The 27528-nt window shown below is 41.2% G+C and overlaps 1 protein-coding gene across 1 annotated transcript; it reads left to right on the plus strand.

The window, feature by feature from the left end:
• Positions 1-1450: 1450 nt before the first annotated feature.
• Positions 1451-26314, plus strand: LOC128381183 (caskin-2-like). Its single transcript, XM_053341131.1, has 18 exons — positions 1451-1596; positions 2088-2183; positions 4328-4461; positions 9022-9130; positions 9406-9514; positions 9717-9811; positions 12093-12210; positions 14598-14723; positions 14960-15046; positions 16830-16957; positions 17287-17365; positions 21089-21162; positions 21251-21361; positions 22187-22288; positions 22521-22659; positions 23289-25538; positions 25636-25843; positions 25956-26314. Exons 1-18 carry the CDS (start codon positions 1453-1455, stop codon positions 26050-26052), a joined length of 4206 nt encoding a protein of 1401 aa, XP_053197106.1. The 5' UTR covers positions 1451-1452; the 3' UTR covers positions 26053-26314.
• The last annotated feature ends 1214 nt before the right edge of the window (positions 26315-27528 follow it).

A 27528-nucleotide genomic window follows, 5' to 3' on the forward strand; every position in this document is an offset into this window, starting at 1 on the left:
CACTTTGAAGTTTGAAGTGACAGCAGCACCACAGCAAATATCTTCAGACTCCAAGCGGAACAGATATAGTAGAATATGTACGAGAGTGACAGCTCTGCTGCTTAGACCAGAGGCGTGGAGTTCTCATTACCATGTGTGTGTGACGCCTGTGAGGTCAGCTATAGATTTTAAAGGTTGAATTGAACTTTCAGCACTTCCTGTGTTCAGCTTGTGTTGATTGACCATCATAACGTCTACTGCCGCCGAAGAGACGATTGCTGATAATTAGATGTAGGGCATAATGTGCTTATAAATCCTATATCCTGATCAGCCTGCTGCGGTAAACCACTAGTAAATTTAAATTTTACTTTTTTATTATTAATTATTAAACGTCTCCTGTGGATAAATTAACATTGAGCTGTTCAATAAGTTACCTTTTCATCAGATCAAGCCAATCCATGACTGCCGTGTACACTCATTAAAATGTCTAAAGGAGATTTAAGGCAACATATTATTCTTTTTCTGCTATTTATATTCTGTTGCACTAAACACACACACATCACTCACTGCCCTAAAGGAACTACTCATATAACAGCACCTTTCACATAGATGCTCTTTGAAAAATGAGGAGAGGTAGAATTCTGGGATTTGATGCGGTAGTCAACAACTCTTCCACGATAACATAGTGTGTCATTGTGCTCACGTAGTACGCAAGTTATAATCATTAGCATCCCATTGGTATTAATGAACAGTGCCGCTTATATGGAATTAAAGGTAAATAACTCTGACCCAGCCCATAATGGCAGTCCGCCCCCCTTGCATTATTATGCTATTATATTATCATTATATCAGTGGTATAAAATTCTTCAATCTTCAAATGACAATAATATAATTTATCTCCATTATTCCTGAAACAATATATCGTCCAATAAAAGTAGTTATTGTGACAGGTCTAAGAGGAAACACTGACGCCATTCCCAGTGAATGCTAGTGTTGCTGGATGTTGTCTACTGGATGCGTAAACTGTTTGCTAACATGATCACCATAACAACTTTACTAGCTAGAGTTTTTCTTTTTTTTAAATTTAGCATCACATTTCAATAATGTTGGTAGACTGATTTAAAAAAAAAAAAAAAAAAAAAAAAGATGGGCAAAATCGAAGAAACAGAGACAAAGATAAACTAATTTTGAATTCCTAGTATGGGCCAAACTCCTAAAGTCCTGAATCCTTCATTCCTCATAATGTAGCTTAATAGCTTAATAGCTAGCTAGTAAACACTCAAACTAAATGCCCCAAGTTTGTAATGCTTGCTCTCTGTGAAAAATGTGCCTTCAAAACCAAGCCAAGATAATCCTGATGACATCATCACCTGTTTTGAATGTCTACATGTGAAATCAGTGGTGTTCCTTTAATAAACACCTCTCACTGTCTTTTCTCCTTCATATCCCTCACTCATGTTTCTGTCTGCAGGCATGCGTCCCCTCCACTACGCAGCATGGCAAGGTAAAGCTGACTCTGTCTTACTGTTGCTACGAGCCGGCGCTTCAGTCAACTCCCCTTCCAATGATGGACAGATACCGTTACACCTATCCGCTCAGTATGGACACTATGAAGTGGTGAGCGCACACACACACACACACACATACACACACACACAAACACGTACATCCGACGCCATAGGCAAAGTTCCAAAACTATTACGAGTCCTCCTATTTCAGTGAAATCTACTCCCTTTCTGTTTCAGCTTGTATTGTCCAACAACAATAAAAGTAACACCATGAATGCAATGACACAGGCAGTGAACGCACACATTCCTTTCCTCCAGCCTCATCCGTTTGTTCTGGAATGTCTTAATGGATACATACACATCACGTACACACACCTCCACATGACATATAACCCACACCGAGCCCTGACCTCCTCAGTACAACACTATCCAACACAATGCTGGCAATCCAGGACCAGAGCTATCATATGTTCCTCTCTTCTGTTCAGAGACAAATGTGTTGGGATGATTGGCATGTGAGTGAAGGTCCTATCACTTACACTGAGGTTGATATAACTTACACTGTCCTTCTTCCTGTTTGTTTCTCTCTCTCTCTCTTAGTCTGAGATGTTGCTGCAGCACCAGTCCAATCCCTGCATGATGAACAAGGCCAAGAAGACACCTCTAGATCTGTCCTGCGAGTTTGGCAGATTGAAGGTGTGTGTGTGTGTGTGTGTGTGTGTGTGTGAGAAATATTCTTTGTGTTATCCTGCCTTTGGTATTCCAGTGTTCCATTATTTCCATTATGAACTAAATATTTGATACAATGAATGAGATACACTTCAGTTTAACTACCGATGATAAGAAAAAAATAGGTAACATAAAAAGTCACTAGAGCCCAAACAATACTGGAATATTGAGGCTTATATCAACATTTAAGAGTTAAAAACGTTAGCCTTATCAATATATCAATTAATCTGATATAAAGTTTACATTTTAGTTGCACTTTTCTAGTTTTTTGGACCAAATATGGTGTCACCCATGTCTCTTATTGGATACTCCCCTTGCCCCCTACCTGTCTAGGATAATGACTGGCCTGAAGTCACATGACCATATACCCAACCCATCTTAGTAGATAGATACATGTCTGAAAGCTTTTTAACTACCCTATTTAAATGACCTTGATAAAGGCTTCAAGGCAAAATGCTTTGATCTAACAATAAAGTTGTTCTATACTACAAGTGTTGCTGGAGCTTTGACCTTTTTACACTTTTTCCCTTCTTCTGTGCACCTTAGAAGTAGGTGAAGATGTGCCTCTACTCTGTTTCTGATAAGCATCTGTTAAAAAATGTCTTTTAAAACTTAAGTCCTGACTGATTTGGGGGTATATCCGAGATGACTGGTGCTACCAGCAGATGTGGATTAATACTGCAGTAAACATGACTTGATCAGCTGCTTTGTCAGATATACAACAGGAGAGCAACTGATGAATCTGAAAAAGCCAAGTAAACTGTTTTTTTTTTTTAAAGAATGGTGTAGAACTAGTGTATAAAGAGATAATTACAGAATATATAACAGAGAGGGGTGGCGTGGTGGTATAGTGGTTAACACTGTCACCTCACAGCAAGAGGCAAGGGGGTTCAGGGTTTGAACCTACTGGTCGGCTGGGACAACTGGGATTGACTCCAGCTCCCTAGCAACCCTCCAGAGGATGAGCGGTATGGAAAATGAATAACAGAGAGACAGATTGACAAATTGACTACCATTATTGCACCATCCATTTTTAGCTAGTGTGGATAGCAAAAATTCTTATGGTAAGTTAGTCACAGTAGGATCATGTAAGGTGGAGGACACATCTCTCTCAGGTCCCAAGCAGAGTCCACAGAGGTCCAAGAGAGTACAGGACATGAATTCTGCTGCTTTGCCAGACAAAGGTGTTTATATGAAAACAAATTGTTAAAGGCTATACATTGATATAGGGAAATCATGGTTTGTGCCATGTACAAAAATTCACAAAAATGGATATTTATGAAAGCACATGAGAAATGTATAGCTTCGTAAATCAGACAAAAATAGTGCAAATGCATTTCTCTGACTGTGTGCACACAGACTTAGTCTTGAATCTGCATAGATCTCCTTGTGTGAATATGTCTGTGTTCCTCTGTGTCTATGGACAGTCCAGTAACATGCTAAACCTTCATGTGGTGATTTGCTTCATTCATATAGTGACTAATCCAATTATTTGCATGTAAAAACTCTGTTTTGCCCCTTTTGGATGGGGGACAGCCCGTGTCAAACATGAACCATGGCTTAGATGAAGTGACCCAGCTAAATTAAGCTTGTTTGAGCGAAAGGAAAATGGGCTTGAGTGGCTCTTTTGGGACACGCGCACACTGTATCGTTAAAGGGATTGCACATTGCAGTGTGTTTCACTGTTTGTCTGTCACATCTGTGGATAAGCCGGGCTGTGAGATGTATAGCTGGTCCTGTAATCAGAATTAGACGCACACACACACACACACACACACATACACTGTCCATGCCTGTTAAATGTTCTCCGGTCTGAGTTTTCACTTCAGCTGTGAAAGAATAGAAGGCTTGGAGACGTTTTTTATGTGTCGATGTAGCGGATGAGCCTCTATGCACTAGTTTGACCGTGTATATATATGTATCACTGTATACTGTATATTATGTCAATGCATATACTGTATTTATATCCTGCAAACTCAGCCAGCTCAGCTTTGCATCTACTGTATATTAATGTATTACTAATGCTGTAATTCCTGCCCCAATTCTGCCACTCCTCTGCTCACACAAATCACACTTCATCTTCATTTTAACGTCTTTAAATTTCCCTTTAGGTGGCTCAGTTGCTGCTGAGCAGTAATATGGTGGCAGCGCTGTTAGAAGGAGAGATAGGGCACGACAGCCTGGACGCTCCATCCACCACCCCGCTCCACCTGGCAGCCAGGAACGGACACAAAGACATCATCAAGTAAGATCACAGCAAGGAGCCGTGTTGAAATACACTGTAATAGGATTCTGTCACGTCTCTATTTCTGCTCCTTTATCTTCCTGCCAGCTTCTGTCTACTTTACCAACAGCTACTATTGCTGCTGCTGCTGCTACTACAAGTACAGCTGCAACTATTACCTAGGGCTGACACAAATGCTTTGAAGCTTTGTTCAATGCCATTCGAACAGCAAAATCAGTATTCAAATCTTCATATACATACATAAATATAGTTGTTCATTTTTAACCCTTCCTTTCTTCTACCCACAAAACCCTCAAAATTTCATCAAAACATCACAACTATAAGGCTGTAATTCATTTATTTACTGCTCCTTCATCTAACACTACCACTCCTCCTAAAGCAACTGCAGCTGCTACTAACACTTCTACTGCTAACCTTACTACAACTGCTATTATTATTAACATTACAACTACAGTCACCAGTTGATCAATGCTAATACTATTAATACTGATTTTGCTACTACTGCTGCTTCTACTTTTACTGCTAACAATGCTACTGCTACTGCTACTACTGCTTTTACTGCTACTTCTATTGCTACTACTAATTCTACTACTATTTCTACTGCTACTACTTCTTCTACTACTACCACTACTACTACTGCTACTTCTACTGCTGCTGCTACTAGTTCTACTGCTAGTTCTACTGCTACTTTTACTGCTACTTCTACTTCTATTACTACTGCTACTACTACTACTACTGCTACATCTATTACTACTGCTACTACTACTTCTACTGCTACTTCTGTTACTACTGCTACTACTACTTCTACTTCTACTTCTATTACTACTGCTACTACTACTTCTACTGCTACTTCTACTGCTATTGCTACTACTACTGCTAATACTGCTACTATTACTTCTACTGCTACTTCTACTGCTTTCACTGCTTCTACTGCTGCTGCTACTTCTATTGCTACTACTAATTCTACTACTATTTCTACTGCTACTACTTCTTCTACTACTACCACTACTACTGCTACTTCTACTTCTACTGCTGCTGCTACAACCTTTACTGCTACTACTGCAACCTCTGCTACAGCTAATGACATCTACTGTCACTACAGCACTGCTGCAGGAGCTTAACATTTTCCCTCAGGTAGTCCCAGAAAGTAAACCCAGTAATAAGCACTTTGTCAAAGAAAACACTGTGTACTGTACTGATATTTAATCCTAGTGACTTCAAATTTTTCACATAGCCTGTATTAGTTCGCTGTGTCTTTTTACGCTGGCATGTGTAAATTTAGCCAAGTTACTCCACCCTGCCTCTCAGACATGCCGTTAACGATTCCCATCCTCCCGTAATGATCGGATCTCTCTTGCGACACCCTTTCCATCCTCCTCTCTCACTCTTCTGAACTGTAATGGGGAATAGCAGATGTGCAGGAGAGGAGGGGAGGCTCTGGCACAAACAGAAATAAAAATTCACTGCATTAGCACACAAGTTTATTCAGGGTTTACTCAGCAGAATTTAGCTGTGATCTCCTACTAAGGGATTTATGTCTCTTCAAAGACTGCCATACTTATGAGGGAGACATCTTACAGTACCTACTTTTTGTATAGCTGGAGGAGCTTTCTGGGTCTTGTTAGAACTGCAAACATTTACACAGGAAAGAGACAGGAAGATTTTAGTGTTGTGTATGTGTGAACAATCGATCTACTCATGTAAAAATACAACAAGTCCTCTTAATTTAGGGAATTTATAATAAAATAAAGCAATTGTCAAAGCCTTTAGAGATCGCTGGACCTGGACTCTGGATGTTGATAACCATTTGATGTACAGTATATGCTGCATTGTATGCAGAGAGTAAATCAACAGCTTAGCAGCAGCGTGATTAAAACAGTTGCTGGTTACAGTGTCCTTCACACTCTTTTCTTTGTCACTGCATGGCTTAATATCTCTCTTGTCTGTTCAACCCCCCCGCCCCCCCCTTTTTTTTGGTGTCCCACTTAGAGAGATCTTGTCAAGTCGAGATTGTCAAAAAGTGTTCCCATTTCACAAGTCAACGTCAGGCTTTTTACCTTCAGTACATTGAGGTTAAACCAAAGGCTGAGTTTATAGCCACGTAGCTTATTCATATCATTTAAATTGAAACAGAATTAGTATGTGATTGTCTTATGACAGGGTTTTATCACAATTATTGAAAAAGAAGAGAATAAAGTATTCAGTTCTGAGAAAAATGTGGACATTTGTTTTCTTCTGAGAATATTTTTGACCGGTTACGCATCTCGGTCTATAGCTTTATTTGTATACGCACTCTGGTAAAAGTTTCGGTGCTAGCTAGCTTACTGAGGGAAAAAATTAAGTGGGGTAAATGAAGGTTTCCTACAGAAAGGCAACAAAGTCAAATGTAAAATGGTAATGCTACTCTTTAGTTTACCTCAGTACCAAGTATGTTCTACCATCAAGAGCTACTAAACGCATGAAAACCACCAACTACTGGACAGCTCTCACAAATGAAAGCAACATCACAACCTTTCCTAAAAATGAATTGGATGGTTACCAGTCAACAGTTAACTGTCTATTGCAAGCAAAATTGACCCAACCTGACGTCCCTAGATGGAACACAAAAGACTTGCAGTTTGAAGGTAATCATATCACATTGGACCATGACCGCTCTAACACCTACATCATAGGTACAAGTAGTATGAAGAGATTGTGCTTAACTTCATGTTGCACTCAAGGAGCACAAGAGACTATACTTTTAATACTGCCTTGTGCAAAAAAGGCAGATATGGATATTTTTGTCTCTCTCTCTCTAATTAACATTTACTAACAGAGAGTGTAATTAGGGCTGAACATTAACATTGGTGTTCATCATCTATTATTTAATGAAATAAATACAGTGTGTGTGTGGATGTTTCATCTACCACTAAATGTCACAGTAGTCATACTATTTTATATACCAGATATTTCAATAGTGTATAGGTCAGCCACACTTTTTATTATGTTTTATAATTTACTTACTTTTCTTATGGTCTGATGCTTTTTTATAATGCAATTTCCACTGAAATCACTGAAATTGAAGCTTCAGGTGATGAAAGAGTTGGTAGTCAGGGAGGAACTCTTCAGGGGAAACTATCTAACTCAAGGAATTCTTTTTAACAGCTTTAAAAAACCTGCATTACTGTGTTGACATCAGACAGTTTTAGGCCCAGATATCTCGATGCTCTGGGAAGCAGAGCTTGAATGAGAAATGAGTAAGGGGGTTTGGGAAAATATCTCTTCAGAAACTCACAAAATCACTAATGCAAACTTATGGAGGGAGTTCCAGTAGAAAATACTTAACAGATTATTTGGAACGCCTCATATTCTTTCCAAAATACACCCCAGTCTAACAAATGTATGTTGGAGGAAATGTGGAAAGGAATCTGCAAAACCATATAACATATAGTTTTGAGGTGTCCTCTCTTGGATAACTATTTTCAACTACCAAGGAGACCCATTGCTGACCATGCTTGGGGGCATCCCAGAGGCAGTGATGAGCAGGAGAAATATACACTTAATGCATACATTTCCTGCAGCAGTCAAGACAGCAATAACACTGACCTCCAATCTATGACACATGACAGTCAATAGTACAATTTATATGCTGAAACTGACAATTCACACACTGATAGTTAACTTGGCTAGAAGAATATAGAGCAAGGAAAGCTTAGGAAACTTTTGCCTTTCATTCATTTATATTGTAAGTAGCTTTCTATTGATGTGTTGTGTAATTGTGGCTGCTAATATCAGTTTTATGTTTTTTAATGGTTTGAATCAGTAATCTCTTTTAAGTCCCTTCTTAAAACAAATTTTATCCGTTAGCTTTTCCCAATTTAATTTGAGTTTGAATGGCTTTTATCTCCTTTTCAAATATGGTTTATCTGTTCTTGCCTTTTTCCTACATTGAAATGGTTGTTACCCCTTTTTATTTGTTGTCTTTTAAAACCTCATTGCTTTGTGATTTGTGTATTTTTCTGCCCTCTGAAACACTTTGTAACTTAGATTTTGAAAAGTCTTCTAATAAGTAAAGTAGTATTATTATATTATTATTGTTATTGGTTGGGTTGAGGAGTTGGTGTAAAACTGGGAGGAGAGGAACATTTAGTAGAATATGAAAGGAAAAGGATGTAATAACTGGCATTTGTGTCCCAATAAACATAAAGTTGGAGAAAAAAAAGAAACACCCCCCAATATGCAGAGGTTTAGCATCTACGGAACACAAATGGCAAAAATGTCCATGAACATAAGCCTTCAGTTTACTACAGCCTTGCTTCAATGTTATTTACATATTCAAAACTTGACTCAACCTTCACACAGTAAGCCCAGAACCTCCACCTGCTCCGCCTCCTCTTGCACAGCTCTATGGATACATCAGCGTGGCTTCTTCAGGGCCTCTGACTTAACCAGAGAGACATTTGTTGGCTTGTGGAGTGGTGGGAGGGGGTATATGCTTTAATTCGATGTTGCAGATGTCTTTTAACAGTTGAATAGATGAATCTGCAGCCTTACATCAGTGTGTCTGATTTGATTTCCTAGGTTGCTACTCAAAGCCGGCATTGACATCAACAGAGCCACCAAAGCAGGGACGTCTCTGCACGAGGCCGCCCTCTACGGCAAGATGGAAGTAGTGCGGCTGCTGCTTGATGTAAGCAAAAGTGACGGGAATTTAATTTTCATTCAGCTAGTATGATAAGCTCATTTTGAAGGCTTGAACAGATATTTCTGAATTTAAACTGCTGATAGAACAACAGATTAAAACTAAGACGACTTCACACGACGCTAGTTTCTCAGTGTTATTCTTTAATAAAGGAGGGAGGCATTTGAGGGAGGGTTTGTTTAAAAAAGTGCATTTCATCAAGGGAGGGTTTGTTTTAAAAGTGCAATCCCACACTGTGTGTATGTTTGTGTTTTTGTGTCTAGGCGGGCATCAATGTGAACATGCGCAACACATACAACCAAACAGCTCTGGACATCGTCAACCAGTTCACCACCTCAACAGCCAGCAGGGAAATCAAGCAGCTGCTGAGAGGTAGATTGCTCTTTTAATACTACCTTTTTTTCATTTTTTAAAAATGTTTCATTGATGCTTTCAGGAAATATGGATTGTTTTGGTTGAGACAGAGGCTTACATGCTAAATGGCAAAGGGTCAAATTTGATCTTGATGGTGTAGATTAGAACAAAGCATTTGTGCCCTCTTTGACAACTCTGTGTCTGTCTTTTTTTTCCACAGAGGCATCAAGTTCCCTCCAGGTCAGAGCAGTGAAGGACTACTGGAACCTCCACGACCCCACCGCTCTTAACCTCCGGGCTGGAGACCTCATTATGGTATTTGCTTTTGTCTGTGTACTGTATGTTTGTAGAGAAAGAAACAGGTCTCTTTATTAACTGTCTAGCTAGTCATGGTTTCACTCTGCAGTACTCCTGCTTTTGCTTGAGTTGTTGTGCCTGAGCTGACTTTCAGTAGTTTTGCTAAACTCCTGCTTAATGTCTTCCAGCTGTACAGTCAACAGTGGCTCTTTGACCTCCATTAAGACAGAAAATACCAGGTGGCAGCAGTTGTTTATGTGATTATAGCATCTCTCAAATGATTTCAATTTATTTTTATAGTAGAGAAATCTTACAACCTTGGTGAAAATTGGTGTATTAAAATCACCTGATTCATTTGCCTTGGTCAGATCCGTCTGCCACATTCATTGTCCACAAGGGGGTGCCAAAGATAGAAATGTTCAAATTCTACATAAAGTGGCTTTAAAGGAAACCATCAGATTTCTTGATGACTAGATCCTCAACCATGAGTCGTTGGTTCAGCAGTACTGTTTTTATTAGGGTGACTCATCAGAAATTCAATGGATAAAGTAGTTTTCAAGAAGCCTCATTTTTAGCCAATGGCAATATTGCTCAGTTGGACCAGCACTTTGCTCCAGACTGAAATTCACAACAAGAACTATTGGATATTATATCATGAATAGACTTAAGACCTGATGTGTAAAACTCAAAGATATACATGATTTTCATCATATCTACAAACTAGTGCCTAGCATTGGTTCTATTCTATAAAACTCTTTGTGAAACTTGTACAAGCCTGTTTTACTATTCCTACAGTTTTCTATAGATGGATGTAGACATACACTTAAACACCTGCTTGCATTTAAAAACTTATGTCTGCTTCACTAGTCTTTAAACCTGTCAATGCAAAGAACGGCAGAGAAGAACAATTTTACAGATTGCAGAACATCGATGAAGTTTTCCAACAATGCTAAGTCAGCCATCTCATGTGTTACCATTAAAGATGGCTCTGCTTACTCGTAACACTCAAATAATTAATCACATTTGCTTCATCAGCACACTGTGTTATCATTAGATTCAATTTCTTGTTTCTATTTCTCATCTCCACTTTATCATTCGCTGTCGGATCACTCTTGAAAATGGAAAATGGCTTTTATAGATCCTAGTTTAATCGTGGGAAATGTACTGCTATATGCATGGTTTTTGTTGGTATGTATTATTCATACACATACACATGGAGTTGTTTTGGATTGATACATTTGTTAAGACCCTGTTTACACCTGATCCAATCACTAAAACACCACTTGCCGATGTGGTCTGGGACTCATCTCACCACGGATTTTAAATGATGAGCTCAAGACTCATAATATAATAGACAGGTGTGAACAGGAATGTGTCTCAGCTGTCCACTTGTGATCGTATCGCCCGAGATGCATGTCAATACCAGATGTAAACAGGACCTTTCCAAAGTGAAGGCTTGTTGTGTTTTAGTAAGTGTACGATGGTATGTTTCCACATAACTTTTTTCTCGCAATTACCGTAAAACTGAATCAGCTGAAAGTCATTTTGAACCTTCTGCCAGCTGCTTCACTCTGCATGTTTACCGGCAGGGAAATCACAGGATTATACAGTGAAGTCTTCAGTGATTCCAGTCTTGTTGTTAGGATTTGTGTGGGATGTTGCAGGGTAATTTAGTGTACCCTGAGCAGGAGACCACAGAAGAGAAACACGCAGTAACTTGCTGCTGTCACTCTCTCATTACCACCTTGTTTGCTTTGCCACAACCCCCCCCCCTCTCCCCACACACACACGCACACACTTCTTGCACTCATTCATGTGCGCGTTTGCGTGTTTATGTGCTTACTGCCATGCATTTTGATATATTTTTTAAGAGTCGTCGTGACACCCCAGACTCCTGTTTGAACTCGTAACTGTGTGTTGTTTTTGTGCAGTCTCCTGTCAGAAGGCAGCAGCAGCGTTTGTTTTTGTCCTCTCCAGGCATTTTGTTAACACTCACAATGAATGGATAGTGTATTTCCAGCTCATTGGTTCTCTCATTATGGTCTTAAAAGCATGCCCGGAGGACTCACACACACATGACATGCATACTTACACATGATCTACAGTTGACAAGGAAAAACAAGAAACTCCTGGTCACCAGAGAATGAATCCTACTGACTTTGTTCTTCTCCTGTCACTGTCTTGACAACTATTGGACGGATTGCCTTTCAAATTTGGTACAGACGTTCATGTCCGTCACAGCTATTTGCAATGATACAAACATTTCAGCTGAAGTATGCTCATGATTTGTTCATGTCAGGTCCTGGAGCAGCACTCAGACGGCCGGTGGAAAGGTCACATCCACGACACCCAGCGGGGGACAGACCGGGTGGGCTTCTTCCCCCCTTCGGTGGTAGAGGTCCTCAGCAGAAGAGCAGGTAGACAGCTGGCACACAACATCTGTATTAACTCAGAGTCACTCGGTGGTGTCCTTGAGACACATGTCAAATAACTGTGTAAAATAGTTGCTTCACGTAAAATAGATTTCAACATTGAAATGCTTCTTACATGTGAATTCATCAATAATAATGATATATTAATGAACACTCTGAAAGGCAGCCATTGTGCATAAAGAGCAAGTTCACTTCTGATACTTAAAACTACATTTAGCTGATAATATGTTTGTACTCTCACTGTTTATACAGTGTGATGTTGGGATCTTTACTTGAACTTGTATTCATAGATGTTTTTTTGGCCACTTGGGGCAGTAACACAACATTGACATTTTATCTTATATTTTTTTTATATAAATGTCTTAGCAAGTACTGACTTATTTACACATCCACGGGGCAATAGTAGCATTCATCTGGAGTCATAAGTCCAATGGTCACTTTCCTTAGAGCTCTGTTTTGGTCTCCACCAACTCCTGAGAAAAATATCTGGCTGTTTAGCTGCTAAATGGTGCTGCTGGATTGCAGTTGTTATAAAGTATTTTTACACTGTGGTATTGTCTATAGCCACCTCATATCTAGCATCTTTTTATTTCTTTTATCTCGAGAATAACTTGCACTGTAGCTTTTGTATAACTCTAGACTCACAGGACAGATGCTCCAGGCTGATTACCAACCCCAGAGCCCCACAAATCCCACTTTTAATCCATGTGAATTGATTTGGTAATTTGAATATTTTCAATATGCACTTGTTGCATATTGCTAAACAGTATGTAATGTGCTTAATCTAATAACTAAAAACCTAATTTTAGAAAACCAGGTGCTAGCTTGTGTTACTCTAGCATAGGAAGTCTAGTTGTCTTGGTATATAATGGAGCTGCCATAAACTGAACTTGCAGAAAACTTGGAGGCAACAGGATACATACACAATGTACAGAGATGGGAGTTGGGGGCCCACAGGGGCTCAACAGCAAATGTTTGCCCTGGGGCCCTCCAAAAAGTTCATACAGCCATGAAATTAGTATAGTATACAAGCATTGCAGTTGCTGAAAAACTAATTCAGCCACCTATATTTTTATGCATTCAATTTATTTGGAAAATGAAAAACTGTCAAAAAAAAGTATGACTTAAAGCAGTGTTTATTTTATTTTATTAAAGACATGACACGATTGACTTAATATGCAAAGCAAAAGCAGCGCAAGAATGAGTTGTTGACTATATCGTGCTCTGACTATAATAAATCCATCTCAGGGCTAGATTAGTCCTGGTACATTATGGACTTGAGCTGGCAGAGTGGTGTTAAAGTGGCTGACTTCACCCAGGGCAACAGTTATATTTGGGCTAAGAATGCATTCATCTCCATATTTACACATAGGGTTGGGCAATATGGACAAAATTAAATATCAAGATATTTATGACCAAATATCTTGAAATCAATACTGTAGGGCTGATATTGGTTATTTCACAAAATAGATTTTTGTATCATATCACAGTATTAATATAATATCAATATATCTGACAGCTCTACTTGTACATAAGCAGGATTACTGTAGGGTTCAGCATGCTTGTAAATCATCAGATCTAATCCCTGTGAATAAAAGGAATACTAGTCCTGTCCTTGTTTTGCAGCTGTAAAGTCATTGACATTCAAAAAGCGTGGCAAGCACAGTAAGGGGTCCCATAATACACACAGACACACGCATACACACTTCAGATCTAGGTCCTCAGCAAGCCAGGCTACACACATCCGTAGATACCCAAACACACACACACACACACACACACACACACACACACACACACACACACACATTTATAGGATTACTATGGCCAGATTGCAAAGTGTCAGCTCAGTGCTAAAGCCCTCACAGTCGACGTCGGGATATTGTGTGTGTGTGTGTGTGTGTCTGCGTGTCTGCTCACGCTTGAAGGAAAGAGACAGAGAGTTTGACTTAAAGTCTGTGACAGGCTCTTTGCTTATGAGGCAAACTCAGCAGTGTGTGTGTGCATATGTGTATGTGTGTGTGTGTGTGTGTGTGCGCCTGAGCCCTATGATAATGTCAATGGTGTCAGCAACCATGGACCAACAACACACAAAGGATAAGTAAGCCCTCTCAGCGTCGCTGGTGATCTTACACTTCCATTCAGCAGCTTCTTATGTAACACCACAGGGGATTTACAGTCAATTTAGCCTTTTTTTAGCTCTTCATAATGTACTCACCATACTTCAAAAAGCTTTTCGCTGCCACCTTACAGACTTTACCCATACCTGTGCACGCTGCTCAAACTGAAACACACACACATGCATGTACATGAAGGACTTTCCCTCACTCATGCATGCCTGCCTCACCCCACACCTGTCTCCCTGACTGCAGGGGGCACTCTCTCCCGTCAAGCCTCTGTGCCATGCCAACGAGTATTTGCCAACAGAGCTCCTCCCTCAAGCCACGGCCTCGCTCCTCAGACTGACGATTCATACACACTCGGCTATGACCCTGCAGGTACATACACGCACTCACAAAACCCAACTCAACTTTCTCCACTCTGATTGGTCTCTTTTCATCACCAGTGACACGTCCTCCCAGGTTTCACGTTTCCCTCCCAAACAGCGCCCTGATCCCGGTCTCCACTCCGTCAGCCCTCTGGTGCTCAGTGTCAGCTTGATAGGTCCACTCCCAGCCCCAGTATGTGGGGTATACAGTGAGCGTGTGTCTAAAGGTGTGTGTGTGTTTGTTAGGTGTTCCACCTGGCAGTCAGCTCTCAACCCCAGCTAGTCCTGCTAGCCCCACTCAGGACATTTGGGTCCTCAGGAGCTCTCCCACTGGTAAGAGTGTGTGGCCCCAAACACCCCGCCCCCTCTCCCTCCCCTGTGTGAACCTATAGACCAGCTCTGAACAACTGGGCCTTTTTAAACCTCACCCACCAGCACTGTAGGAAGCTTATTCCCATCTTTATCCCTTTATATCCCAAAGTCTTGACCTACGGTGCAACCCTGCAAATCCCATCCCCTCATCCCCCAACCCCACTACCCACACCCCAATAATCCAGCTATAACCATATAACTATAGTTATCTTTCAGAAGTACACAATGGTAAGTGAACAGCATTTCTTTTTAGCCCTTTCTTTTACTCCTGTATCACTCTGACCTGCTGGTTTGACAGTTTTTTGCAGCTTGCTGCTGCACTTGCCCCCTCCCTGACAGCCTGTGCAGCAAATATGAAAAAACCTAAAAAAAAAACAGTTATCTTAACAAGTCATTTCATCTAGTATTGAGGAAAAAATTTATTTTTGTGATTAATAAATAAAGAGACAAAAACTCTGGCTCCAGATCATTCTTTAAGTACAAAGCTAAGGGAAAAAGTTTTACATTTTGCTTTGTTTCTAATAGTTGGATGAGAAGAGCAAAACCATTCTGATTGTATATCTGTGCATGAAGAATAGAGCTTGAGCAGTTAGTCTAGTTTAGCATAAAGACTGGAAGCAGGGGGGAAGCCAGCCAGCCTGGCTTTGTGCAGTGTTAGAAAAATGAACATGTTGTATTGAGGTTTTAAAATTTGAACACAAGAAGAAATGAGGAATATGCAGTTTGAGGAGGAGCTGCGGCTATAACTATTTCCTGCTTAACAATAGCCAGAAATAAATAGTTACACCATGTAACTCACCTAAGATCACAAACTGTTTTATAGTTCTGTTTGTGTACACATTAAAGCATTAAGCTACAGTGTGTTAATTAGCTAGCTTTAGATTTGTTGTTAGGTGTATTCTTTGAACACAGCCATGCTAGCTTCTACCTCTGCTTCTAGTCTTTATTTGAAGCTAAGCTAATCACATCTCGAAACTAGCTCTGTACTTGCAACTGCAATAATTGCAGAAAGCTAAAAACCCCAACATTAGCATTCTATCACCCTATATAGAATTAATATCGTAAACATGTTTGCAAACAAATGCTTATTATGCATCTAGCCGACACAACGCTACATCAGCATTCATTTGGAGTTGTGGGTGACCATCTGACGAATATAAGTCCAATATTCAATCTCCTTTTAGCTCTTTTTTTGTCTTCACCAGCTCCTATGGAAGAAAAAACGCTCTTAAATGCTCCACTATGTTTACTAGCTAGCTGCTAACTTTGCTGCTGTTTGGTGCTGAACAGGTAGTGTACAGCGGGTTTATCAGAGGTTCTTTACTGAAAATAGCTGCCTCCTGCTGCTGCTGGAAGTGACACTGATGAGACCAGTGAGACTCAGTAAAGTTATGTTGTTGTAAAACCAAAACACTAAGCTAAAAGATGCTTAAACGCTGTGAACCACTTTCACATTACACAGAGTCTGACTGATGTGAGAAGCTTCAAAGGGTGGAACTGATCTTCTTAAATTACCCCCAGAAACAAAGCAAAAGACTTTATTTTGAATATGACTTGATAAGGAATTGTTAAAATAGTTTTTGGGTTTTTGCTGTTGACTCAAACCACACGTTCTGCCCGACCAGTTTTGCCTGACAGTCTTGCCTTCTCCGTTAATTTAACGATAAATCCATCCACACACACAGACACACATATAATTGCTATATCACTCTCTGCTTTCTTTTGTTTTCTTTTTTCCTCTCAGGTGACAGAAACAGTGTTGGCAGTTCTGGGAGTGTGGGTAGCAGCCGCAGTGCCGGTAGCGGCCAGAGCTCCGAAAGCTGCCACAAACAAAACGGGACTCAAAATCGCCACAATGCTGACACTGGCAAGGTTAGATCTGCTCAGAAACACCATTCACACAACTTTCAAATAGAAGTCACACATTTATTAACTGTGGTACAAATTGTATGTTTGATTAAAAAATCCCTTATCACACTGAAAAAAACTCTCCATACCAAGTCTTGCAATACAGTTGTCACATTGTTCTACAATTAACCTCCAGCTGAACCTACTTATGTTGTGTCAGCAGTTTAATTCACAGAACATTTTATGACAACATGATCTGACTTGCTGAGGTGGATACTGTTAGCGTACATCTTAGTGTGATCATTAACATTCAGTGCTGTTACTCATTGCGTCTCCCTTGTTTGCATGTGCAGATGGCTCCCTCTGCTGGTGAATCAGGAGATCATCACATTACAGGAGCAGACCACAGCAAACAGGCTGATGGATCCACAGGTTAGTCAAAGACAGACATTTCAGTTTTTTCCCTGCTTTTTACTTATGATTTTTTAACCTCTGCTTCAAATCACATCTGGTTATGGATTCATACAGTACATGATGCTTGGTTTATTTCGCTTTTTGTTTTAAGAGAAGATACATTTGGTGATGAAAAGGTACTCATTGGTCACACTTATAACTTCAGATTATTTGTATCCCTTAAAAGCTGATGGACCCACATGTTAACTCACCATTTTAACTTTAAATATTTTTTAATAAAACACTTAATCTTGAAAATGTTGACTGTGTCTGTAAGGTCAAAGTGTTACAAATTTCCTTGTAATATTATAACTTTTTCCCAACTTACAACCTTTGCGCAACATGCACAATGACTTATACGATTTATACTTAAAAGATTTACCCTCAGATATAACCCTAAAACTGTTTTATACAAATATAAGTATCTTCAAACATGTGTTTTTACTATGCCTGTACAACAGCAGCCCTCAAATAAACACTACCTAAGTGCTGACCCCGGTATATATAATTGTAATACTTAGGATACATTAGGGACAACTGGACTAGATTATCAAAGATTTTTCGCTTTTCATCCAAATAGCTCCTTCAGTAGATAGAGCCAAATGAGATGAGGTGTTCATCCCAGTTCCCTTATTTGATCGCTCTTTACTTGACCCCATAAATCGTTCCAGTCTGCCGTCATGATGGATGTTTCAGTTCTGTTATTTCTGCTCTGAGGAGCGAGGACTGTGGAGGTATCCTGGAAGCAGCTTGAGTGAGGATACAAGGGAGAAGCCCTTGGGGAATCCGTACCGCCTGACTCCCTTTTATTGGAAATGTGATAGTGATTGGGTCATCATCATCAAACTGGCATGGCTTCAGACAACAGTTCATCATTTCTCTAACATTGTGTGTTCTTTCTTTGCATCTCTTCTCATGTCTTTAATTGGAGAGACTAAGATACAAGGATAAGATGTGATTTAGGGAAACCTGGATGCAATTAAAAGAATTTGGAGAATGTCCCCAAGGTACAAATGATGGCTAAATTGACTGGGAAGGGTCCATAGCACAATCCATTTTTCCCCTTATACAATTACTTTTTTATTTCAAAATGTATATCCCACTTCAAAATTACAAAATCAAATTATTATTCCATTCTGTAAATGGATTTTAAATGTTAAATTCTGAAATTGACCTTGTGTACCATGAAGCATGGTCGTTTGTGTGCTTGCATGGCTCGTTTTTAGGACCTATGTGGCTAATATGTGGTGTTGAATACCACTTCCTCTGTTGACTGATCATTGTTTCACTTTGACTTAGACATTTCAAACCACTTTGAATATGTGTACTTTGCTGACAACGGAACCTTTTAAGACAACAGACGTACCATATATCAAGATCTGAGTCACTGCAGATTCTCACAGACATTACTGTACCTACTTACACCTGAGGAATGCAATTAAAGAAAAATGTAGCAGCAGTGCTTTTGTTCTGCAGATTGAGCTGTTATTGGCGTCGGTCTGAGAGGAAATGAGACGGAGGCAGATAGAACCTCATCTCGCCACTGAAACTAATAAAACCACAAGCTTCTCTCAACTACACAGCCCATCAAAGCACCCGATTGCTACTCCAAGAAAAGGCCAACAAAATGTTTTAGTGTCACATCTAACCGGCAGGTGCAGAGAAATCATAGAAACCACATATGCCTCAGATGTTCCCGACAGCTTTTTCTGCTGAACAGGAGCTTTGCAAGGAGCCATTCAGTGTGAAGAACTGACATGCTAGACAGAGCCGAAGATCTCTGTTGACCCCAGGCTGAATGGGAAGGTGGGTTTAAAGTGAAGGAGACGAGAAATGAGGAGTGGGAGGGGAGGGATCTGAGGGAGGAGACAGGAGCAAAACATATTTGCTAAATGAAGAAGAAAGAGTGGGAAAGAAAAGGAACAGACTGAAACTTGAGGAAATGTCTGCAGTTGTATGAGTTATAGACAGAAGGAAGGATGAAGTGCCAAACATCAGGAGCTCTGTCGCTCTCATTCCTCATGAAGGGTAAGAAATGATTTGACAGGATGTCGGATGTTCTTTGTCTTGGCTGCAGGGGATAAAGCTTTTATTCATATTTCATATCATCTATGTTGGTAGATGGTAGTTGTTAGTTTGTGGAGACAATAAGAAGCCAGAGTGAAGGGATTAAATGTGTATTTTTAACTGGTGGATTACCCACAAGAAATCAAAAGCTACTGTTCTTAGCTTTAACAAAGACTAAAAAATGTACCAGTCCTATTTTTGTAGTGTTTTTTTGATTCTCTCTCAAAATCATTAACTGCAAAAATGACAGGGTCTTTAAAGGTTTTCATCCATACTTCTATCGTCACGTTTTCTTTTGTAGAGTACTGTTCACGTGTTATTTTCTCTCTTTCTGGGTTTTGTAAAGAGTGCTTCTCGTCCCAACAGTCGATGAATTTCCATCAGCGAGTCTTTCTTACCCTAAGGCCAAATACCTCTTCACTAGGTGTTATTTAACTCCCTTGGGTGAGAGAACAGGGCCCCTGACCTTCACAACAAAATAGAAAGAAACACAACCAGAAAAAGAGAGAAAGAACAAAGAAAGTGCAATGTCCTGCTGGGAGATGAGGTCTAGATAAAAAAAAACCCCAGGGCATCAAAACGTTTGGAGTAACATAAAGGAATATTGTAATTCAAATAGGCAATAGACTTACTTTCTTTAGAAGAGATGGATGAAATGATTGGTACTAACTTCTTTTTCTGTGTACAGAGCTGAAGTCAGGACATTGTTAACTTAGCTAGCCTGCTCTGTTAAAAGTTAAAAGTTCTTAAATATAGTCCTACATTGTGTCTTGTTTGTTTTATCAGCTCACAAACAGAACCGGTACTATTTTTCTGACGACACACAGTTTGACCATCCATCCTGTATATTTGCAGCGTGCGGTGTTTGAAGCTTTGGTTGCTGGATGTGGTCGATGAGCACAGGTTTTAGGATAAGTGTTCATAAAATTAGATTGGTGTTAAACATGGCAACCTCAGGGTGATGACAAGGCTCCAGGAAATCACTGCATCTCACTCTTGTTCACCAAGAAGTAGCTTCAACACGCAACAAATTTAATACATTTCATACATGAAGGAGGGATCCACCAAACTATGACCTATATTTTTTTTCCTGAGGCTAAAAAGTTTTCATAGATAAAGGTTATTCTAAATTGTAGTAATTAAAAGGCAGATGGATTCTGTCAGGAAAGATGACTAAACAAGCAGAAAGAAAAACGGGGGGAACGATCAAAACTCTGACCTCGGGCAAACTAGAGGCAAAGATGGAGTAAATGGAAGGAAAGGTGCATTCCTCAGAGATTTGGGGTTACAAGTCATGACCGAAAGATAGATGAGTCATGACTGTGTTCAGTGGGCTTTCAGATCAGGTAGATAACACAACTTCAGTCACCTGGAGAGACCCAAGACCCCCCTTTCTCCTCTTTCACCCAGACAGCTGCATGAAGAAGAGTGATTCAACTTAATGTACTGAGTTTGTCATGATTAAGTTTAAAGAAGACTGTGTTAATCACTGGCTAGAATTTATATTTTTGTCTGGGTGTGTCTTTGTTTCCTTGCCAATACTGTCTTATAGTTTCTGCTGGAGACTGCTTGACCCTATTCGCAATAAAGTGTGGCGGGGGTTTTCCTTTACGATTGATAATGTGTGTTTTCTAGGTGGTTCCCGTCGGCAGGTCAACAACACTCCTCAGAAAGGCTTTGTGAGGCCGGAACACCTTCTGGAGGGCAAGGTGAGTTGAGGGCTAGAAGTATGAGTGTATGTGTGTGTGTTTGTTTAAGAGAGAGGCCTCATAAATATTCCTCCTCTCTGTTCGTTAGGACTCTGAGGCCATCTACCAGTGGTTGTGTGAATTCCAGTTGGAGCAATACACATCCAACTTCATCAACTCAGGATATGATGTTCCTACCATCAGCAGGATGACCCCTGAGGTGTGTATTTAGTATTTAGAATAAAGACGTCATTGCCAAATCCATTTAAAACATTAGTTACCTTAAAGGAGAGGTTTGGATTTGTTGGAGAATGTTTAAACTGTAGTTAGTGAAATTGCTAGATGCTGTTCATTGGAATTAATTAAAGAAATATTTTGACATTTTGGGAAACAGACCTCTGGTTTTTGGCTGGAAGTTAAGGTTCCCTCTACATAATGTAATTTTGAGCAGCCTGACATGAAAATTGGCAATCATGAGAGAAACGTGGTGAAATCTTTGGCCGTCAATACAAAGCAATAGTTCCAGATCTCACTGTGAAACTTGTCCAACTCATCGACAAATAAACTGCAATAAACTTACATGATAATTGTCATTGCACAGTCTAAAGGTGCCTTAAGATGAGAAGATTTACACCACTTTCATGTCTGTACTCTAAATATATGGCTAGAGTCTGCAGTTCGTTAGCATAGCTTAGCATTATGACTGGGTGCAAGGGGAAACACTTAACCTGACTCTGTCCATAGGTAAAAATCTACTGTTATATACTGTAGCTTATGAGAAATATAATTATTATTTCTGGGAAACAATATTACTAATTATACTAGTGGTGCAAGATGAAGACTAAAACAAATTTGACAGTCACCTATGAAACATGCTGCATGTGGCATATTTAGGTCTACTCTGTTGGTCATGTGGTAGATCTCACTCACTTATGTTTACAACCACCATTCAAATATTATCCATCAGAAATAGGTTATGTATTGGTTACAGATTCTCCCAAAGTGTTGTAGTAACTGGTCATTCACATGTTTTTATGTTCTTCAGGACCTGACAGCTATTGGAGTGACCAAACCAGGCCACCGTAAGAAGATCTCAATGGAGATTGGCAAGCTGAGCATCCCTGAATGGCTTCCTGATTACATTCCTGTGAGAAATGTCCCACTCACATACTGTAACATCCATGAAATGCCGTGATTGATTGATTGATTGATTGATTCTTTCACAGCTATTAAATTTGCTGTAATACATTGAAACACTGGTGTCAGTTAGATGATTGATACAGCTACTGCAAACCAACAACACACAACATCCTTTCTGATTCTTACTCACACTATCTGTTCCTCTTTCTCTCTATCCATGTGTGTTTGTTTCTGCTCAGGCGGACCTGGGGGAATGGCTGAGTGTGATTGGACTGCCTCAGTATCACAAGAGATTATGTGACAATGGCTACGACTCCATCACCATCGTTAAAGACATCACCTGGGAGGACCTGCAGGAGATAGGCATCACCAAATTGGGTGAGAGATTAGAGTAAACACTGAAATGTTGTAAGGATGTTGACAATTCTACAGTGTTCATAATGATTCCAGTGACTCTCTGACTTTTTTTGTTTCCTCCCAATTTCAGACCAAAATCTGCTCTTGACATGCATTTGACAAAATATCAAAAAAATTAAAAGTCAGGTTTTGCTGTGGATGTTTATCGAAGTGATTCAATTTCAAGACAGTTCTTCTCTTCAACGTTGCAAATATGTATATTTACATTTCACTCATTGTTTTGTTGGGTGCTGTAGGAGGTACTAGTAGTACCCTTAAACTGTCTTGTTTTCAGAATGTACATTTCCACCTTACTTTGATAAAAAGTCACAGTAAAGCAATTCTCTGTAACTTTTTATAGAAGAAAAGTTGAATTTCAGCTTACATAGAAAACAATTGTTCAGGTGTTTTGTATGTGATATGCTGCTCTATAAAGGTTCTCTATAAAGCAGCTGCCTCAGGAGAATCTTGAGGGAAAATTCATGATGTCATCCAGAACTTTTCTCTCACAGTCACAGTTGCTGCTGTTGTTTGAAAGTTACCTGACTGATTTGAAACTATCATGAGTGTTGTAATGTGTAGATAGTAATGACTGTTATCTATGTTTTCAGGCCATCAGAAGAAGTTAATGTTAGCAGTGAAGAGACTTTGCGACCTGCAGCGCTCTCGTAACCACGGCGACAGAGCCGGAGGTGGGACTCTTCGCAGAAAGCCCCCCGCTGCTCTGGAGCTGGTGGCCATCGAACACACGCCAACACACAACGTGCACCCTCACGTGCGCTCTGATGCTCCGTCTGACGACTGCTGCCCCTCCCCTCGTACCCCTCGGGCGCTGCTCTCCTTCCAGGACAGCGAGCTGAGTGCTGAACTGCAGTGCGCCATGATGGGCAAGGGGGGAGGAGGAAGCACGGAGGTGTTCTGCATTAGGGGCGTAGCCTCTGCTGCAGCTATCTCCGCCATGTCTTTGAGTCAGGAGAGCATCAGTGTGCGGTCACGTGGTTCTGGGAATTCTGGTAACTCTGGAAATTCAAATTCAGGATATCCTCAGGAGCACCACACTGCACCACCTTCAGCCAGGACCTCCAGCAGGTCTGAGGAGAGCCTGGGGAGTGGAGTAGGGGAGGAAGCCAAGCGTGGAGGAAGCAGTCCTGCAGGGAGAAGCAGACAAAGACCCACAGAGATGTGGGAGCACCAGAGTCGATCCTCCACCCCCAACAAACTCCCTTTCTCCCCCCTTACTCCTCCACTTACCCCCAGCAAGATGCCCCGCTTCGCCTACCCGGCCGTCCCACCCAAAACCAAACACTTCCAGTCCCCAAACCGCCTCTATCAGCCTCAACACCACCAGCCCCCCTCCCCTTCCTCTCCTTCCTCGCAGCCCTCCCCCACACAGAAAGCCTTCAATTACCTCCATGCCCAGGCAGGAGGCGCCAACGGGGCTCCACGTGTGCTCTCCAAACCTCTGCCTGGAGCTGTCCCTCTGCTGGGTCCCCGGTCTGGACAGGCCCCGGCCGACGACAACCACAGGGGTCCGATCAAGAAGCGCACCCAGAGCCTGACTCGCTACGCCCTGTCCGACGGCGAGCCCGACGAAGACGAAGACTTCGGCCCCTCCTGTAACTCCACCTCCTCCGCCGCCATGCCCTCCTACGCCACCCTGTCACGCAGGCCGGGCCGCGGGCACACGAGCGCCTCGGGGGTCCAACGCCACATCAACCGCAGCCACTCCTTCGCTGTGCGCTCCCGACGCAAAGGCCCGCCCCCGCCTCCACCCAAGAGGATGAGCTCGGTGAGCGGCAGCCCGGTGCGCCAATCGGGGAACGGTAAAGTAGCAGAGCCAGATGTTAAGGGAGGGGTGGAGACGGAGAGCGTGGGCAGCGTGAGGAGCATCGCGGCCAGGCTGGAGGGAAGCAGCAGCAGCAGCAGCAGTCCTTCCAGGAGGATCGACATGCCCCCAACACACATCCCAGCTTCACCTGTTTTCAGCCCTGTCTCCTCCCCCATGCAGCCCGGGACTACTAACATCATCTTACAGCACTCCAAACCCGTCCCCGCCCTAGGCCTCGGGGGCCTCAGGAGGACAGGAAGTGAGAAAACTGAAGGAGACCCCGACAGACAAAGAGGCGGAAGCACTTCCTCCGAAGACAAAGCAAAGAAAAGTGAAAGAACATCAAAGAGCGCTGCCGCATCTCCAAAGCACAACACTGGACAACACCTCCCTTTCGCCGAGGAAGGCAACCTCACCATCAAACAGAGACCCAGGATAGCATCTGTCAGTCGCTCGGACGATGAAATCAAGACGCCTCCGGAGGGTCCGGTCCAGACCCCGAACAGCCTGGAGCTCCCAGAGTTCAACCTGAAAGAGTCGGACACGGTTAAAAGACGACACAAACCCAAAGAGAAAGGGGCGTTGACACCCGAGGAGGCGTCAACCCCAAACAGAGACCAGTACTCGCACACCAACAGCCACCATGCATACAGTGATGTCAGTGACGAGGACGCTCAGAGAATTGTTTTCCACAGAGTCGGCTCCATTGGAAAAGGCCTCAAGCCTCCGGTGTCCTGCAAACCCTCCAGTCCTCTCAGACAAACCCCCAACAGCAGACCAACAACCCCACAAAAAATTGTCCCCTCAGAACAACTTAGTGTACAAACAGGCATTCCTAAACTGACCAGCGTCCAGATTCACACGGTGTCACCGAAACTGGGCGGCAGCATCAACACACAGACATGTATACCCAGTCCTAAACCTGTCAGACACCAACAGACACTGATGTCCAAACCAGAGAGTTCACAGAAAGCTGCAGGTTTGTCCTTAACAAGAATCCCTCAGCCTGACACCACCCTAACATCACCAACAGGTAACAACCACCAAAAAACACTTACTTTATTCAAAACTGCTTCATAATACACTTATTTTTTGGATGATGGATTAACCCCTTGTCTTCCGTCCCTCAGGCTCAAACATCAGCGTGGTCCAGAGCGTTGCGTTCACTGCTCCGTCCTCCCCAGCGTCGCCGCCCTCTTGCTACCCCGCCTCAGCTCTACCGGCTCAGGCCAGTATGGAGGTGCTGGCTCAGAAGAGGCTGGAGGAAACGAGTACATCACTGGAGGCTGCGCTCAAAGTGGTGGAGAACAAACTGGCACAGGGGAACACTATGCAGAGGTAAGAATGACTGATTTAGAACGCTTTGATCGCCTTTTTACATTTACATATTGTCCTTCTGGACAGTGTTGAATCACTGACAGTACAGTTACAATCTGACTGTGTTTGACAGCAGCAGCAGCACAGTGAAGGCAGCAGGGAACATTCTGGACGACATCGGCAACATGTTTGATGACCTGGCCGACCAGCTGGACGCCATGTTGGAGTGACTGCCCAAAACTCCTCCACAGAGGGGCACGATTAATATCTTAAAGGGAGCAACAGATGAAAAAACAGGAGGTCAGTTTGAACCTTTGATGCGGGTAAGAACAGACACAGCAGATGAACCAATAAGAGCACATTTGAGGATTTCCTGCACAACCTTTCCTCAGTATTGCCCAGTTTTTCAACAGCGAGCACTTCGCCTTAGGACACACACCTGGGAATGTTATTGGAGCGACAACAAACAGCGGCTGCTAGATCAGCTTCCAGATGTGTGTGTGTGTGTGTGTATGTATGTGTGTGTGTGTGTGTCAAGTTTATCATCACTAAAGGGAATGAGGGTCCATTTTGTTCATGTTATCTGTAAATGTGCGCGTGTGCGTGCGTGTGTGTGTTCAGATGTAGTCAGATATCTTTATACTGAGTATATTTATACTTCTATGTTTGTTTTTTAACAAAAGGAGTTCCAATTGACTGATTCACTGTTTAAATCATTATTGTGTATATTAGCATTATTGTGTTATATATAGATATATATAAATATATATATCGCTGCTTTCTGTGTATAACATGAGGAAAATACTGTTTATTGTATTAAAAGCAGCATATTCCATATATAAATGTACTAGATTTGATGTAAAGTGTTTTTACCAAAGTCTTTTATCCTCTTCAGGAGTTACGATGAGACGTTTCTGTCAACACCAAGTTGGGGGAACACTAATTTTAAAAAGCACTATTATTGTCAGTAAAGACATGTTCATCAGGTGTGACTGCTATGGAGTGAAGATGTTAGAGACAGAGGAGTTCACTTTGGAGGGTTTTACTGCTCGCCTCAGGGTGCTATGAAGTCTACTTACTGTAAGAGTGCAGTTTGAGGACCTTTCCATTCCAAACAATGGCAAATGATTTTAGACATTTCAACAGTGACCTGTTACAAAGCATGTCAAGAATGCTCATTTAGAAAGTGACTGAACACTGTAAGAGATAGTGAATCTATAGAATCTTGTTTTCTACAAATACACTGCACTGTATGGAGGCTGGAGTGTGCCACCGGAAAAATGAAAGACTTTTACTTTGTTAAATTAGAATCAACTAATTTATATTATAACTTTATTCAGAATTCAAGTAGTAAGATAATAAATAGGACATTAAATGAAAATAAACACTTTTGCTTGTTCCATGTAGAATTGTTCATTTTTAAATCAGCTAACAAATGAAATGAGATGGAATTTAATTTGAGCGTACTTAAATGAATGGAACAAATAAAAACTCCATTTAAAAGCCTTTATAATTTATTTTGATTCAATGATGAGATGGAATTATTAATTCCACATTTTAAGATCTAATGAAATAAATGGATATTTTCTGTCTATTACAGAGAGTTTTAGAATATACTGTTTAAATAAAATGTAATATTAAATATATTATTATTATAAATATTTTATATAAATAATTGTTTTTCTATATATTGTTATGTCTATAGT

Source organism: Scomber japonicus, chromosome 20, assembly GCF_027409825.1.
Source record: "Scomber japonicus isolate fScoJap1 chromosome 20, fScoJap1.pri, whole genome shotgun sequence".
In the NCBI taxonomy this organism is placed as follows: Eukaryota; Metazoa; Chordata; class Actinopteri; order Scombriformes; family Scombridae; genus Scomber; species Scomber japonicus.

Excerpts from the sequence above, each read along its gene's own strand:
- LOC128381183 (XM_053341131.1), top strand. The coding sequence starts at position 1,453 with ATGCGTCCCCTCCACTACGCAGCATGGCAAGGTAAAGCTGACTCTGTC. Across the intron at positions 16,958-17,286 it reads ACAATGCTGACACTGGCAAG|ATGGCTCCCTCTGCTGGTGA; the intron begins GTTAGATCTGCT and ends TTGCATGTGCAG. Across the intron at positions 22,289-22,520 it reads GGCTTCCTGATTACATTCCT|GCGGACCTGGGGGAATGGCT; the intron begins GTGAGAAATGTC and ends GTTTCTGCTCAG.